Source organism: Sorex araneus, chromosome 3 (genome assembly GCF_027595985.1).
Source record: "Sorex araneus isolate mSorAra2 chromosome 3, mSorAra2.pri, whole genome shotgun sequence".
Taxonomy (NCBI): domain Eukaryota; kingdom Metazoa; phylum Chordata; class Mammalia; order Eulipotyphla; family Soricidae; genus Sorex; species Sorex araneus.
In genome coordinates, this window is record NC_073304.1 from 111,066,192 (window position 1) to 111,081,247 (window position 15,056).

At 59.8% G+C, this 15,056-nt stretch overlaps 1 protein-coding gene across 1 annotated transcript in view; it reads left to right on the forward strand.

The window, feature by feature from the left end:
• ABHD12 (abhydrolase domain containing 12, lysophospholipase) overlaps nucleotides 1-14,634 on the forward strand; it is a 65,811-nt gene extending 51,177 nt beyond the window's left edge. The window contains exons 3-13 of the mRNA XM_055129827.1: nucleotides 2,228-2,333; nucleotides 4,774-4,893; nucleotides 6,791-6,821; nucleotides 7,720-7,765; nucleotides 9,995-10,124; nucleotides 10,689-10,726; nucleotides 10,982-11,061; nucleotides 11,609-11,691; nucleotides 13,049-13,127; nucleotides 13,503-13,630; nucleotides 14,198-14,634. Of these exons, the coding sequence (XP_054985802.1) occupies nucleotides 2,228-2,333; nucleotides 4,774-4,893; nucleotides 6,791-6,821; nucleotides 7,720-7,765; nucleotides 9,995-10,124; nucleotides 10,689-10,726; nucleotides 10,982-11,061; nucleotides 11,609-11,691; nucleotides 13,049-13,127; nucleotides 13,503-13,630; nucleotides 14,198-14,237 (881 nt within the window). The 3' untranslated portion in view covers nucleotides 14,238-14,634. The remainder of the gene's footprint in view (nucleotides 1-2,227; nucleotides 2,334-4,773; nucleotides 4,894-6,790; nucleotides 6,822-7,719; nucleotides 7,766-9,994; nucleotides 10,125-10,688; nucleotides 10,727-10,981; nucleotides 11,062-11,608; nucleotides 11,692-13,048; nucleotides 13,128-13,502; nucleotides 13,631-14,197) is intronic.
• The last annotated feature ends 422 nt before the right edge of the window (nucleotides 14,635-15,056 follow it).

Below are 15,056 nucleotides of genomic sequence, written 5' to 3' on the forward strand. Positions count from 1 at the left end.
GACCATATGGGATGCAGGGATCAAACCTGGGTTGGCAGCGTGCAAGGCAAGTGCCCTCCCCGCTGGGTTCTCCTCCGGCCCCTATTCAGCAGGGATGTCTCGAGGACGTCATTTTGCCTCGCCCTTGTCAGAGGGGACCTAGCACAAGAAGTTGCACCCTGAGCTTCCACACCAAGGAATGGCCGCAGGTTCAAGGTCCCAGTGGCAGCGTCTGCCTCAGAAACAGCCTCTGGCCAGAGGCCCCACCAGAGCCAGACAGGCCAGCAGCCTGACCCTGTTTGTTCCCAGGGTGGCCGAGGCAGCCAGCTCTCACTGGGAGGGTGGGACAGCAAGTGCCCCCCGTCCTGTGGGCTGTGAGCGCAAGGCCCGGGCGTGGGACCCTCAGCAGGCCTCTGCGCCATGCCAGCCAGAGTTGGCTGCTCTCCCACCGCACAGTTGTCCTCCCAGTGCCTTCACGTTGTCTTCCTGTCCCTTGTGTCCGGAGCAGAGGCGTGTCCTTGGGTCTGAGCCCTCGCCTCGCAAGCACAGGCCAGGAGTTCGGTCCCAGTGTCTCGGCTGCATTGAGTCCGTCGTGCCACCAGACAGCTGCTGCCCCCACACACTCCTGGTCTCTGCAGCAGCGAAAAATGATTCTGTAGAGTGGGGCTCAGAGTGAAAGGGATTGACACGCCCCGTTGCTGATCAGGGCCCCAGCCCCTTTGGGTCAGACGCCACCTTGTGTCATCCACCCTGGGTTACCTCAGCAAATTCCAAGTAAGGGTGTGTATTTGACATGCGGGGGGTCAGTTTTTTGGGGAAGGACATCCTGGGCCAGTCTCAGAGTAGAGCCATTTCCCATCTCTTCCCTCCTGTCTCCTTTGCTGCAAGACTGGGGAACCCTCGCCGGCTCACTCTCTCAAGAAGGGGAGGGAGAGAGAAGGGCATTGACTGCAAAAGTCAGATGCTCCCTCCCTCGATGGACGGTTTGCTCCTGAAGTGTGTTTGCAGGGGTCCTATCCACAGGTGCTCAGAGGCCAGGGCCCCAGCCTCGGGCCGTGCCTGGGCTGTCAGAGTCCCCACAGCCAGGTCTGTGGCAGTTTCCTGGGGAAGTGATGGGCAAGGCAGCAGGAGGAAGCGGAACTCTCCCCAAATGGCCTGGCTTTGGGGACATGTGTGTGTTCCGGGGCCCCTGAACTGGATCGTCGACTCTGCAGTCAGAGCTTGCAGACCCCAGTGACATCCCAGGACGTGGGCATGTGGCCTGTGTGTTTGCGGGTGGGCAGCTGGTGCAGGGGCCCCGGGCGGGGTTGCTAGGGCAGGGAACCAGTGTGGGAAACCATTAGGTTATCTTGCTCTGAGCATGCAGATGCTGCGCTCCCTGGCAGAGAGCTGGAAGCAGGCCTGGTTCCCCGGGGCCACTGGCTAGCCTGCAACACGGTCTGTCCCTTGTCCCTGCCCCCCGGGAATAGCCGTCCTGTCAGTGCGTGAATTTCTCTGAAGACTTTGGGGTCTTTTCCCAGCATTTCATTTTATAATTAAATATATTTTAAAGTTTTGTCCACCATAAGCAGTAAAAGTACATACCCTGTACTTTTACAGGGGAGAAATAAGTACCCTCACACACTCGGAACCCATGTTAACAGCCTGTAATGTCTGTCTCTCCTTTTTTAAGGAAAAAAAAAATTATTTTGGTTTTTTGATTTTGGGGCTACACCTGGTGGTGCTTAAGAGCTGCTCCTAACTCAGTGTTCAGGGATCCTTCTGGAGGTGCAGGTGGGGCATGCGGGGGGGTGGGGGGACGGGTGTTGTTGGGAGGACCCTCTGCATCTAGCAGGCACCTTCAGGGCTCACTTGTACTTCTCTCTAAACCACCAGGAGTGGATGTTGTTTCCTGGGAGACTTCCTCCCTGCCTTGCCTCCTCCCTGGACTGCTAGTGCTGGCAGGACCCTCAGGTGGGACTGTCAGGGTCTCTTCGCCATGTGGGCACACCGTGGCCTGCCCCAGCATGCTTAGGCCTGACGCATCGAGAACCTGGCACTCCCTGGCTGGAGTGACAATCCAGTGGCAGCTGGAAGGGGGCCTTGCAGAGGGCCAGCCGGGGTTTAGTCACCAGGGTGCTGTAAGGTCCCCAGGCCTCCCCCAGGATGAAGCCAGGCAGCCCAGCAGCCGCAGCTCGACAACATCACTCGGGCTGCATCCCTGCGTAAGCGTCCCTCGCCACCAACCCCCGTCTCTCTGTCCCCACAGTGCGGGTTCCCTATTTCATCGACTTGAAAAATCCACAGGATCAGGGTCTGAATCACACCTGTAATTACTACCTCCAGCCAGAAGACGACGTGACCATCGGCGTGTGGTGAGTGTCTGTGGCCATGTGGCCGAGGGCCTGGACTGTCCTTGACTGGAGCGTCTCTAGCCTTTGCATGTCTATTTTTGTCTTCACTCACTCAGCTGCCAGAGGTCAGATCTCAGCTAAATTCGATCTTAATGCACTAGGAGGAGAAGGTGCCAAATTCATTTGGAGGTTTTCCGGCAACTAAGCATTTGTGAGCCAGATTGGTTCTGCTTTTGTTTTGTTTTACGGAGAGCCTTATTTCTTTCAAACACCGCTGCCCCCAGAATTTCAAGAACAGATGCACATTGAATCTTTCCCAACATGTGATGTTGGGGACCAGGGGTGTAGCTCAGTACAGAGCAGGTGACTTATATGTGCATGAAGCTCTTAGTTAAATTCCTAGCAGTGCAAAATAATAATAAAAATAAAAATAATAATGTCTAGATAGCACTTTTTAGCAACCAGTAATAGTGGTGTTTGCCATATTCCTAGCTTCCATTTTTTAGCTTTAAACATAGGTTGCTCTTTTGCCTCATGACTTCCCTCTGTTTCCTTGGAATATGTTTTTTTGTTTGTTTGTTTTTTGGGTCACCTCGGGCAATGCACAGGGTTACTCCTGGTTCTGCACTCAGGAATTACTCCTGGCGGTGCTTGGGGGACCATACGGGATGCTAGGGATCAAACCCAGGTTGGCCGAGTGCAAGGCAAATGCCTACCCACGGTGCTATCGCTCCAGTCTCTGGAATATGTTTTAATGCTTTTTTTTTTCTTTATTTCCTGGCACAAGAGTGTGTAGAACAATCATACAAAATTTTATACAAATTTCTGTGCCTTTTTTTTTTTCTTTTTGGGTCACACCCGGCGATGCACAGGGGTTAGCCCTGGCTCTGCACTCAGGAATTACCCCTGGCAGTGCTCAGGGGACCATATGGATGCTGGGAATTGAACCCGGGTCGGCCCCATGCAAGGCAAATGCCCTACCTGCTGTGCTATTGCTCCAGCCCCATGGCATTTTTTTTTCTCTTTTTGAAGACGCAAATCTAAACCACTGTCTCTTTATCTAATGGATTTCTCTCGCAATAGTCACAGTCTCCACTGTCTGGGGACCTGCCGCATGTGGGGGGCCGTGTGTGGGTGAGTCTCTTGGTGAAACGCCAAGTCTCTTTCCAGAGCAGATTGCTGGGGAAAGGAATTCCTAGTGACGGAGCTGGGTGAGATGATAGCGTGAGGCCAGTGCTCGGCCTTCAGGTGTTGAGCTGGGTAGGCTTTCGCTGGTGTCCAGTTGGATTCATTCTTGCCATCACCAACCCAGACATGCAGGCGATACGTTTTTAACATCTTCAGCCAGAAACTTGGTGCTTTTTCCCGAATGTTGCTTGGTGGTCCGTCTTGGCTCTCGTCTGGCTCCAGCAGGGTCTCTCCTGTGCGGGCACTCCTACCGAGGGCGGGTGCACGGCCTGGCACTGAGACTGCAGGCTCTCCCAGAAGTGCCTGGACAGTTGTATTCGGTAACAGTGAAGGAGCGTCTCGAGTCATTGGCAGTCACACTGTGCCCACAGGTGCTGCCTGCATCCCCGGGCCCCAGCTGTCATGGCCAGTGCATGGGCCCAGGCTGGCCGCTGACCCCTTCCCCAGCCACAGCAGGAGGAAACTGGGGTTTGTGCTTGGCATTGGTTCCATCACTGAGGGAGGGGAGAATCCAGGAACGGGTCCCTACCCCTTATTGGGCGCCTCCTGTGCCTCTGTGCCAGGACCGGGAACTCGCACCTTGGGATTGTCTGACTCTTAACTTCTTCCCAGTGGGAAGTGAAAAGCTCCACTCAGTGTTTCCTTTGCCCGCCCCTCCCCACAGCCGCTGGAGTCCTCCACCACCGTGTCCCGAGGGCTTGTGATGGCAGGAGACAGAGAGTCCTATAGCCAGAAAGTGATCTCTGGGCGATCAGAGAGACATTAGAGATGAAATGTGGCACTTAAGAGCCAGAACATCAGGGACTGGAGCCAGAGAGCTGGCGGAGGGCTTAGGCGCTTGCCTTGCACGTGGCCAGTGTTACATTTATCCTCCCACGTAGAGCTGGGAGTGCTCCCTGAGCACTGCCACTTGTGGCCCCACAAAACAAAAGAAAAATTGGCTGTTTATTACTTTTCAAAACTTGTTAATGAAGGTGAACCCACTTACAGAAAACCCTTGTTAAATCGCCGCTGCTGTCGTGCGGGATGTGTGCCCTGCCCGGTCCTCTCCCAGGGGGCGCTGGCCAGGGAAGCCAGGTCTGTCCCCAGGCTGGCCGGGGTGGATGTGCGGAGTTGGCTGGCCGCTCTGCTCTGGGGAGAGTAGGTTGCGGGCCCACGGGAGGGGACGTGGGGAACCAGCCGTGTCCGGCTCAGCGTCGGGACCCTCCTAGAGCCGCCCTGCGGGATGAGCACTGGCCTTGGAGCGCGCTTATGCCCCTCTGCTCTGTCCCAGGCACACTGTCCCCGCCGCCTGGTGGAAGAGCGCCCAGGGCAAGAGCCAGCTGTGGTACGAGGACGCCCTGGCCTCCAGCCACGCCATCATCCTCTACCTGCACGGCAACGCGGGGACCAGGTGAGGAGGGTGGGCAGCGGCAGGGTGGCGGCAGGCCGTGTGCAGAGCCCGCCCTGCAGGGGGCTGGTGCAGGAGGCCAGGCTGTCGCTCTGGGTTTGGGTCAGGGTTGCTTCCTGTGGCTCCCTAGTCCCCTCCTGTTCCGCCTTGTGCTGCCGTGGAGAACCCAGGCCCCAGCTGAGAGACTGATTTGGAGACGTGGCTCCCTTGGTCCCTTGAGGAGGGGCCTGTGGCAGTGTGGGTCCTCAGCAGGCCCCGGGAAAGTGTCTCCTGTTCCCCCCAGCCTGGGCTCACGGGAGGATCAACACTTTCTTGTTGAAAGTGTCGGGAAGGGACAGTGACCCAGGAGCTGGATGGGGCGGGGAGGGGGGTGTGAACGGAGGCCAGCCTGGAGGTGGCTGTGTGCGCTCTGCCCCCGCTGGCAGCCTTCTGATGCAGGGGTCAGGCCCTTGTCAGGGTCACCCTGTCTCTTGGGACCATGCCCCGTGTCCCCACACAGCCGTGAGGCCAGCCTTCCTGCGACCAGCGTGCTGGGTGCGAGAGAGCATGCTGGCCGTGGGGCAGTCAGGGTGTCCCAAGGGAACACGGACGCTTGATGGCAGGGCCAGCAGAGAGCTGGGCAGGCAGTCGGGCTGCCCGTGAGCCCCGCGCAAGCCCCACAGTTGGCTCCGTCTGGGCCCGAGCACAGTGACTTTCTCTTCTGCGTCTCAAAGAACAAATGGCTACAAATGGCTCTTTGAGCCTTTTCCATGAAGAAGCCTGTGGTTCACTGTGAATCAGCATCAGTTAGTCTGTGCAGTCCCATGATGAGACAGTTGCCGCTCCCCCACCCCTTCTAACTGCCCGGACAGAGGCCCCCAGCTCAGAGGTACACACTCTGAGTACCTCTCCTCTCAGGGTAGGGGACTCGGGGAGATGTAAGAGTGCCGTAAACTCAGTCTCAAAGTATACTTTGCAACTTTTCCTTCTGGTCCTGCGAGCCTCTGCTTTGTGGTTTTGTTTGTGTATTTTACAGCTTTCAAACAAGACTGCATACAATGCACATGCATGTGCACGCCCACACACATGCACAAGCATGAGACACTCATCCTCAGTGACTAAAATGCTTGTTCTAAGAGAGAGACACTGCTGGGGAGCCTGGCCAGGGTCAGCATGTCTCACACTGACCTCAGTGGTGGCTCCCCGGCACTGGCCAGACAGAGCCTAGGCACGGGGCCGCATGCAGGTGCCCGGGAGCCCATCCAGCCTCACTCCCCAGCGACTCAGCCGAATCACACACCTGTGAAGAGGCTTCACACCCATCACAAGCTTGCTGCCATCCTGGGAGACAGCTCGAGGCAGGGCATGACCCCCAGCCCTGCACCCAGGCACTCTGTGGTCTCCAGGCCTCCCCGCCCTGCACTGCAGGGAGTGCCTCACCCAGAAAGTGTCTCGTAGCTCCCCCGAAGGAAACACCCGCACACCGCACGGGGAGGTGAGAGCATGCCGCCCAGGCGGGCTGGGGCAGCAGAATCTGAGCTGGCAGCAGTTGGCAGAATGGAAAGGGCACTGCCAGGGAGAGAGTGGCAGGAGGAGCGAGGTGGGCTGTGCAGATTGTGACCCCCAGCCTGTGCCCGCGCAGCTGTCCGGCCTGGCTATGGTCCGAGGGAGCTGGGTGTAGGATGGCTGGACTTGAGGCATCTCCTAGTGACAGCTGGGCACGCGGCAATGCTCTGGAAGGGGCCCCAAGAGCAGGCCCTGGCTGGCCCGAGCCGTGTGGTGTGGGGCGGATGCGGGGCCCCGGGGCTGCCCCCGGAGGAGAGGCTTCTCTCTGCGGGTACCTCACCCTGCGTGGACTCTGGCCACGTCCTGGGCCGGTGGCTCAGCCAATTCTCTGACTGTGCTCCTTTTCCTTCCCCAGAGGCGGCGACCACAGGGTGGAACTGTACAAGGTGGGTGAGGCTGCGGGGCCACAGAGCTGCCCCTGACTGCCCCTCGCAGGGGCTGAGCTCCCTTGAGGGGGTTTCTGCCGAGGCCTCCCGAGTGCTGGGCCAGGCCGGGGCACGCGGCATTGCTTTTCCCTGTTGCGTGTGCGTGTGGAGATGGACGGTCAGGAGCTGCAGGGACCTGGCAGCCAGGTGCAGCCAGTGCAGCTGTCTCTGGTCCTCTCCGCTGGCCAACCCGGGCCAGGGTTGCGCCGATTCTGGCAGACCCTAGCGCCCGCCTCTGCTCCTCATGGTTCCCGCCGGGCCTGTGCCACCGTGGGCCGAGGGCTGTGCCTGCCGCAGTCAGAGACAACTCGGCTGCCGCTTCTGCTCCCCGAGGCGACTCGCTCCCGGGGCGCGTGGCACTGCAAACACCCCAACCCGGAGACGGACCCTCAGGAGGGACTCTGGGGGCTGTCCCGGTGTGCGCCTGAGGCTGCAGCAGGTGCTGTGAGGAGAGGTCCAGACGGTTCCAGCAGCTGAAAACCCTGAGGACGCTGGGGGCTGGAGAGACCCCACAGTGGGGAGGGCCCTTGCCTTTCCTGCTGCCCAGCCAGGTCCATCCCGGGTACCACCAGGACTCACACCCGAGCACGGAGGCAGGACTGGCGGCCAGGCCCCCGCAGGTGTGGCCCAGCCCTCCCCCCAGAGTCTGAGGCATGCTGGTCTGCACCAGGGCCCTTGCAGTGACCCCATCCCAGGAGCCTCTCCTGGGTCTCTGGCGGTGGAGTGAGAGGCAGAGGGACCCTGGGGCACGGGGAGGCCGTCTGCCACGTTCCCGAGGTGGCAGTTGGCAGCTGGGTTCGTGGGGGGCGCCCACTGAGACGAGGCTGTGGGGTGGGCCCCGCGTGTCTTCTCTCCACAGGTGCTGAGCGCCCTGGGCTTCCACGTGGTCACCTTTGACTACAGAGGTGAGGCGCGTGTCGGGGCAGGCTGTGGGGGCCTGAGAGGGGTGGCCCGGGGGGGTGCAAGCACTGGACCAGCCTCCTGGCTGCCAGCATCTCAGGCAGAAAGTCTCTCCTTCGAAGCCACTTTCCCCGCGGGGCACGACCCACATTGGGTTGGCAGAGCTGACTGACTGCCGGGAAGGCAGGGAGAGCAGAGTCTTCTCGTCCTCCGTTCAGAAAATTGATTCCTCTTGCCCTGCAGGACTTCGTTTCTCTCCGTCTCTGTCTCTCTCTCTCTCTCTCTCTCTCTGTCCCTCTGCCTCTCTCTCTCTGTCTCTCTCTCTCTGTAGGAGTACTGCTATTTATTCAGCCGTTGATTACGCTGATTGAATTGGGCATGAACTTTTTTTTTAATTTAATTTAATTTTTTTTTTTTTTTGCTTTTTGGGTCACACCCAGCAATGCTCAGGGGTCACTCCTGGCTCTGCACTCAGGAATTACCCCTGGCCATGCTCAGGGGACCATATGGGATGCTGGGAATCGAACCCGGGTCAGTCGCATGCAAGGCAAATGCCCTACCCTCTGTGCTATCACTCCATCCCCTAAAACATTTTTTAATTTGAATATCCATGAGATAGACCATTACAAAGCTGTTCATAATTGGGTGTCAGCCATACAATGATCCAGCACCCATCCCTCCACCAGTGTACATTTCCCACCACCAATGTCCCATTTCCCTACCACCATCCCCCAAAACCCACCTCCACCCCCAGCCTCCCTCTAGGCACTTTCCTTCTTGCTCTCTCTCCTTTTCCTCTTGTGCATTGTGGTTTGCAGTGCAGGTGCTAAGAGGTCATGGTGTTTGCTCCAGGCATTCAGTATTTTTATCGGGAAGGTGAGGCTGGAGTGGCAGCTCTGGGGTGTGGATATGACTGCCGAGGCTTCCGGAAGCACAGGGAGGGGGGAGGAAGTAGCCCATCCCGACCCCGAGAAAGCCTGGAGATTTCAGTCATAAAACCTGCATACCTGAATTTTCAGCAGATTATATCTTGCTGAGGTCCGTCCTGAGACGGTGGAGGCAGGCTGGGGAGATGGCAGTGATTTTGGATTGTGGAAGCTAGCGGCTGCTGGGGGCTCTGCTTGGGCAGGCACAGGCCAACCCACCCCCCTCCGATTTACCCCAGTCTCTTCAGCCATGCACGGGTCCGGGATTGATCTCTTTCAAGGTTTATTTATGGGTCTCTGATATCTGAGCCAGAGGTGGTTTATGGCCGTGGCTCCCACATACCTAACTTTTGGCCATTTAATTTCTTGATAAACTTGACCCCAAGTTATTGGGTCTGGCCAAAGGCACAGCGGCAATTTTGGGGTGTCAGGAAGCCTGAAGGCACCATCAGGCTGCTGATGCACTCGCCCCACAGGTACAGGCTGGCCTGCTGGCGGCACCATACTCCTGAGGACTCTGTTTCTCTTGAATGGAGCAGAGGACTTGCCCCCAACCAGTCCAGATCCCACAGCTGATGTTTGCTGACACCCACCTTGATGAGAAGACTGCTACTTTGTGCCAACAGAGACCCACTCCTCGCTGGGCACTCGGCCGTGAGGCTGACACGCCAGCCTCCTTGTGGTGCTGCGGTGTCTTGCCCTCAGACCCACCGTCTGTGTTTCTGACAAGAAGTGAAATCCCACGTTGCTCTTTCTCTTTGCGTTCTCGTCGAGTCTCTGCACCTCTGGGCCTCGCAGGCCCAAGCATCCTGTCCCTCACCTCTGTCTCTCCGGGCCCCTGGGCCTCTCCGTCCGGTCCTTCCCTCTTGGGGTGCCGCAGCCATCCAGGAAGTGGCCCTGGGCCACTGTCTGCAGTTTCTGCTTAGGTTGTGGCCTCGGGGTCTGTAGCCTCTGGCATTTCCAGGCCACTGATGCTGACCCACTGCCGAGCGGCTGGGAATGGCCACTGTCTCCGGGACCGTTCCTGGAGACTGGGGAGGAGCCTGGCAAGGACAGAATTGGCGGGGAGGGGTGCAGAGAGAAGGCTCTCCTGCCCCTAACAATCCCTGGCCTTTCTGGTCAGCACTGTGCCCCTTCCAGCTCCCCATTTCCCAGACCTTCTGACTCCCTGGCCCTTAGCTGGGCTACAGCTGGGCTGGGGTTGACCTCGCCACTCTGCACGGTTGCGCTGGGTGCTGGGAAGGTGGGGCGTCCGGCTGGGGCCCGCAAACTGGGCCTGACCTTCTCCTCCTGCACTGCCCCGGCCAGGCTGGGGTGACTCGGTGGGGACGCCGTCAGAGCCGGCCATGACCTACGATGCGCTGCACGTGTTCGACTGGATCAAGGCCAGAAGTGGCGACAACCCTGTGTACATCTGGGGCCACTCCTTAGGCACCGGGTAAGCTCCTGCCTACGCCTGGCCCTATGGGGCTCACATCTCTCCTGTCCCACACCTGCAGGGACAGAATGTGCCACGCCCGCCCTGTGGATGCCGGATCACGTGTGCTGAGTGTGGCCTAGTGTTTCCGAGGGCAGCCACCAGGGCCCCAGCCCCCGTCTCCTGGAGTCTCCCCTTTCCCGTGCTCCTCAGGCATGGGGCTTATGGCCCTCCCGCGACTCACTCCTCACCCGGGCGCTTGCTTGGGTGGGGCCCTCGGCAGCCCGAGTCTGCAGCAGAGGCGAGCGCCCTCCTGGCCTGGCCGTCAGGAGCAGACCCTGTCGGGCTGCTGGCACTGCCATGGGGAAGCCGGCCGCAGGCGCCTCAGCTTGGGTCCCTGCAGCCCGCAAGGGGACAGGAGTGCCCCACTCCCCAGGTCCAGGGCCAAGGCCATGTTTGCCCTCAAACCCCGCGTCCCCTCTATAGGTCCCCCTGCTTGCCTTCTCTGGTCACTCCGCCTGTTCGCACAGTCTCCCGGGAAACAAAGGTGTCATCATGTAACTGAACTTGCTTTTGTCTTCCCAGAGTAGCGACGAATCTGGTGCGGCGCCTGTGTGAGCGAGGTAGGGCCGCGGGGCTCGTGAGATGGTCTGGGGGGCAGGTGGTGGGTGGCCAAGCGAGCAGCACACTCACAACGTCGGGTGTCGTCTGAGACCGGGGAGGCTCCCCGGGACACGCTTCCCCCTGCTGAGCTTGGGGAGGGCCAGGAGGCAGCTCCTCCGTGTGGGGCCCCCCACAGACCCTCCTCATGGCAGGGGGAGCGTGCTTCCTTGGCGTTCCCCACCTACCTAATTCCCTGCTTGTCTCTGTCTCCCCAGAGACGCCTCCCGACGCCCTCATATTGGAGTCGCCGTTCACCAATATCCGCGAGGAAGCCAAGAGCCATCCGTTCTCAGTGGCAAGTGCAGAGCTTGTGGCTCATTTCTGTACTGCGGGAACCCTGAAAACATGAGCTTTATGATGGGCTGGGGATGTGGCAGAGAGGCAGAGCTCACACCCGGTGTGTCCAGGACCCCAGGGGGCAGACCCAGGCCAGCCCTCAGCACTGCTGATGAGTCCCCTCGGAAAGGGAGAGAGCACGATTGTAGGGCAGTGAGCTGAGACTTGTTTTGAAACAGTAAACAGCAGGTTTCTTTCAAAGGAGTCCTGTTTGGTTCTGGGCAGTGACTGGGGGACAGAGCTGCCCAGTGAGAACCCTGGGACCCCCAGAGGCCTGGCCATGGGGCCGAGCCTCAGCCCAGCCTGCTGTCCGCTGCTTCCCCAGGTGTGGGGTGGCTCTGGGGACCACTCTCCCAGTGTGTTGAGGTGGCACCCGGCTGGCTGCTGCAGGATGAGCCGGCCCTTGTAGTCTGGGGGGTTGGCCCCCATTCTCAATGCCCCAGGGTCTGGGGCGAGGGTGTCCCTCTCACCCTCCTCGCCCTGCCCCCTTTCCGTGTTGCTTGCAGATCTACCGCTACTTCCCTGGGTTTGACTGGTTCTTCCTTGACCCGATTACGAGCAGTGGTATCAAATTTGCAAACGATGAAAAGTGAGTACACCGGGAGAGGATCTCAGCCGCCAGAACCCCAGAAGCCCAGGGGAAGCCCAGGGGAAGCCTCCGCGGGTCTTTTACCAAGCAGGATGGAACCTGCATACTCAGGTCTTTCCAGGCAGAACAAAGGGGAACCGAGTGCGGCCCCTGAGGAAGCATCAGGAAAGACACTGCGAGATGGAAAGTCCTTTTCCATCCCTAAGGCTAGATTCGCTGAGAATTCTCAGGTGAAGGCAGGACTCGTGCAGGCGGTGAGGCCACAGCAGGAGCTGCTGTGTGGGAGGGAGAAATCGCCCAGTGAGCTGGAGCGCGGGCTGCTGCCCCGCACAGGGATTCCAGCACTGCCTGATGTGGCCCCCTGAACTACCCCGCCCCCCAAAAAAGGTAAAAAGACTCGCCTCAGCTCTGTGCTGTTGCGGGGGTTATTTTGCTGACAGAAAGATGTTGTAAAGTTCACAGTGAAAATATTTCCTGTAGATAAACCATGTTTTACGTACTAGTTAGGGATTCTTTGTTTTTGTTTGGAATGGGGATCTCCTCCCCTAATAACCTGTAGCAGGTTTTACAAAAAAAATCTGCTTGCTTATAAACATTAGAATTTATGTCAACAAAGTTTCTTCTGAAAACAAGCTGGCAGTGGAGGGGGGTCCGAAGAAGCCGAGGAGCTGGTCCCTGGGAGCCCTGAGACAGGCAGTCTGAGTGTCTGGGAACAGAATGGGGTGACGAGGCGAGCGCCTGTGCCTGCACCCCAGGACGGGCTTGCGGACGAGCCAGGCTGCCCTTGGCTGGGCTCAGAGAGCCCCACCTCTGCCCCCGGCAGCCCCAAGAGGGGCTCGGCAGGACGCTCAGTGCTGCCAGGGCCTCTGTCCCAGTCTGCGGAAGGCTTCACGGTGGGGAGGGGGGCACGCCAGAGGCTGGTGCCCCCTTGGAGCTGGCGGCCCTGCATGCGCTGACCCCCACGGGGCACCCGTAGGTCTCTGGCATGCAGTGTGGAGTGTGTTGACTCACCAAGATCATCATTCGACTGGAAAACGCTGTTTCTGTCCTTTAAAGAACATGTCTCAGGGGCAGAAAAATGGGAGGGGGGCAGTGCTTACTCAGAAAACTTTCGTGGTTTTTCTTTTCTTTAAAAAAAAAAATTCTTTTCTTTAAAAAAAAAAAAAGATACTTTTCAACATCTAGAAAATATGTGGGAACAAGACTGGGTGAATGGGTTGATGCCTGTTTGGGGATTGCCTGTCCCCTAGAACGGGTGTAACCTCGAGGGCAGAGGAATGCGCCTTCCCTGACGCGGGCAGCGGGGAAGGGCCCTGCAGCGGGCGGGCAGGGCTGCTCTGAGCACTTTCCCCCGCAGCGTGAAGCACATCTCCTGCTCCCTGCTCATCCTGCACGCGGAGGACGACCCCGTGGTGCCCTTCCAGCTGGGCAGAAAGGTGCGTGTCGGTGCGGGTGCAGAGACCCAGGCAGCAACAGCAGCTTTCCACCGGCGGGTCCTGGATGGGGGCTGGGCCTGACCGCCCCCTGGAGAGGCCCCCGGCCTACGGCAGGAGAGTGGCCCGTGGCTGTGGGGCTGGGCTGACCCCAGAGGCTGGCCCTGGAGTGATGCTGCCCCTGCCACCAGGAGTGAGCCGCTGGGGGTCTGCTCTGAGAGCACAGCCAGGCCCAGGCCACGCCCGCAACCCCTCCCTTGGGCACTGAGTGACGCTGGGCAGCCTGAGGCCACCGCTCTGTGTGCCCGTGCGTACGTGCGTGCGCGTGTCCAGAGCCCAGCTGATACTAGGGCTCACGCCCCACTCCCTTCTTCCCAGCTCTACAACATTGCTGCACCCTCTAGAAGCTTCCGGGACTTCAAGGTTCAGTTCATTCCTTTTCACTCAGACCTTGGCTACAGGCACAAGTACATCTACAAGAGCCCCGAGCTCCCTCGGATACTGAGGTGAGGCCACTTTCCCAGGAACCACCTGGCCTAGCGGGCTGCTGCAGGCCCCTCGCACCCGCCCTCTTGGCCCTCCACCGACCGACCCAGGGACTGATGTCCCCGTGCTGGGCCGTGCCCAGCGACTGCAGTCCCATCACCCCCACTGGGACTCGCCCAGGTGCTGGCTCCCCAAACCAACTTGTTCCGGCTGCATCTGGGGCACAGGCGCGGCTGGGGCGTGGTGCTGTCCAGTCCATGGGCGCCACCTCGGGCCTGGAGCCGGGTCCCACCGTGAGGCAGGACAGGTTTGCTGGAGAAATTGGGCTTGCCCACACCTGAATGCTCCAGAAGGGTCCCGTGGCCATGGGCAGGGCACGCCCACCACCCCCTGGCCCCTGGATGCTGGGCAGGGAGGGTGGAGCCCCCGTGGCCCCTGACGGCTGGCCGTGTCCCTGGGCGTGGGATGGATCGGGTAGTGCCAGCAGCACCCTGCGGCCAGAGTCAGGGTTTCTGCAGTCCTGGCAGTGGGGAGGTTTCGCTCTGGGCTCCAGAGTCCAACCCGCAGGTTCCTGCCCTGTGTTCCAGAGAGTTCCTGGGGAAGTCAGAGTCGGAGCGCCAGCACTGAGACGCGTGAAGGAGCATGAAGACCTCTGCCCCCGCCCCGAGGCACCCGTGTCTGCTGCCCCCAGGAGAGGGCTCGGCAGCGGGCAGTGGGCTGTGGGGTCCTGGCCAGGGCGAGGGGGCTGGGCGGCGGCTCCCTCTGCTGCCGATGTTGGGAAGGGCGGCCACCCGGCAGGCCACGCACGGCTTCCTGGCACACCCAGGCCGAGACCTGGCCATAGAGTGGACTCTGGGGGCTTGGTTGGCCTCCCTCCACCCCTCGCCTGCTTTCCTTCCTCGGCCCCCCTCCCCTGCAAACCCCATCGATCCCAGGGGTGCCTCGGCCTGTGCTTTCCCACGCCCACATCCGCTAACCTGCCTTAGACTGAACATTTATTTAAGAATAAAATCGTGGTGGTGGTCCCGGTGGTCCTGTCACGCTCACACCAGTGCACGGCCGCCTGGGCTGGCTGGCACAGCCCTGCGTTCGCCACTGTGTCCACAGCTGTGCCGCTGGCCTCATCTGTCAGACCGCCCACAGGCCTGCTGGGGCCCTGCCCTCGGAAGCCGGGAAGGGCCGTCTCAGGAGAGAGGCTGTGACTGGGTGGAGGCCGCACCTCGTGGCTAATGAGGGTTTCCCTCCCGTCCCGGCTGGGGTGGAGACAGCGGCAGCTCCTGGTACCCAGAGCCTCAGCCTTCCTGCACCCCCCGGGAAGCGCACTCCTCAGCTTTCCTCTTGCTCATTCGGCGCTCCCTCCACCCAGGACATTCTCTGGAAGGCTTTGACTCTAGAGCCTGAGGTTTCTGTTTTTCCAAAATGAAAATCGTACACCAGAGGCTGGTG